This window comes from Eimeria mitis, genomic scaffold (genome assembly GCF_000499745.2).
Source record: "Eimeria mitis Houghton genomic scaffold, Emh_scaff1110, whole genome shotgun sequence".
Classification (NCBI taxonomy): Eukaryota; Apicomplexa; class Conoidasida; order Eucoccidiorida; family Eimeriidae; genus Eimeria; species Eimeria mitis.
Window position 1 is genome coordinate 4,673 of NW_013567644.1, and position 525 is coordinate 5,197.

The following is a 525-nucleotide window of genomic DNA, read 5'->3' on the forward strand; positions in this document are numbered from 1 at the left end:
TTGATGGCGTCCATAGAAGACATATAAACGTCTCCGTTTCTAACAAAAAATAAACAGCAGCTATTTGGGGACCCTAATAAGACTCCTTCTTGCTGCTGCTGCTGCTGCTGCTCCTGCTGCTGCTGCTGCTGCTCCTGCTGCTGCTGGTGCTGCTGCTGCTCCTGCTGCTGCTGGTGCTGCTGCTGCTGTTGCTGTTCTTGCTGCTGCTGGTGCTGGTGTTGCTGTTCCTGCTGCTGCTGCTGCTGGTGCTGCTGTTCCTGCTGCTGCTGCTGCTGCTGCTGCTGCTGCTGGCTTTTGCTGCTGTTGACGATGTTTGTGAGGAATGCGAGAGAAGGAGCGAAGGCAGCAGCAGAAAGTCTATTTGCTGCAGCAGCAACAGCATAAGAGGGTGCAGCAGAAGCAGCAGCAGCAGCAGCAAGTGCTGCTGCTGCTGCAGCAGGAGGTACTGATTCACAATACCCAGTAGGTTTTATATAGTCTCTGGCTTCCTCTTCTTCTATGGGGGGCAGCGGCAGCAGCTGCTGC

At 54.7% G+C, this 525-nt stretch overlaps 1 protein-coding gene across 1 annotated transcript in view; it reads right to left on the bottom strand.

Annotated features, from left to right (window-relative positions):
• EMH_0029730 (uncharacterized protein) overlaps positions 1-525 on the bottom strand; it is a gene marked incomplete at both ends in the record, with an annotated part of 6,237 nt that overhangs the window by 1,106 nt on the left and 4,606 nt on the right. Inside the window, one exon of the mRNA XM_013494336.1 lies at positions 84-523. Coding sequence (XP_013349790.1) covers positions 84-523 — 440 coding nt within the window. The remainder of the gene's footprint in view (positions 1-83; positions 524-525) is intronic.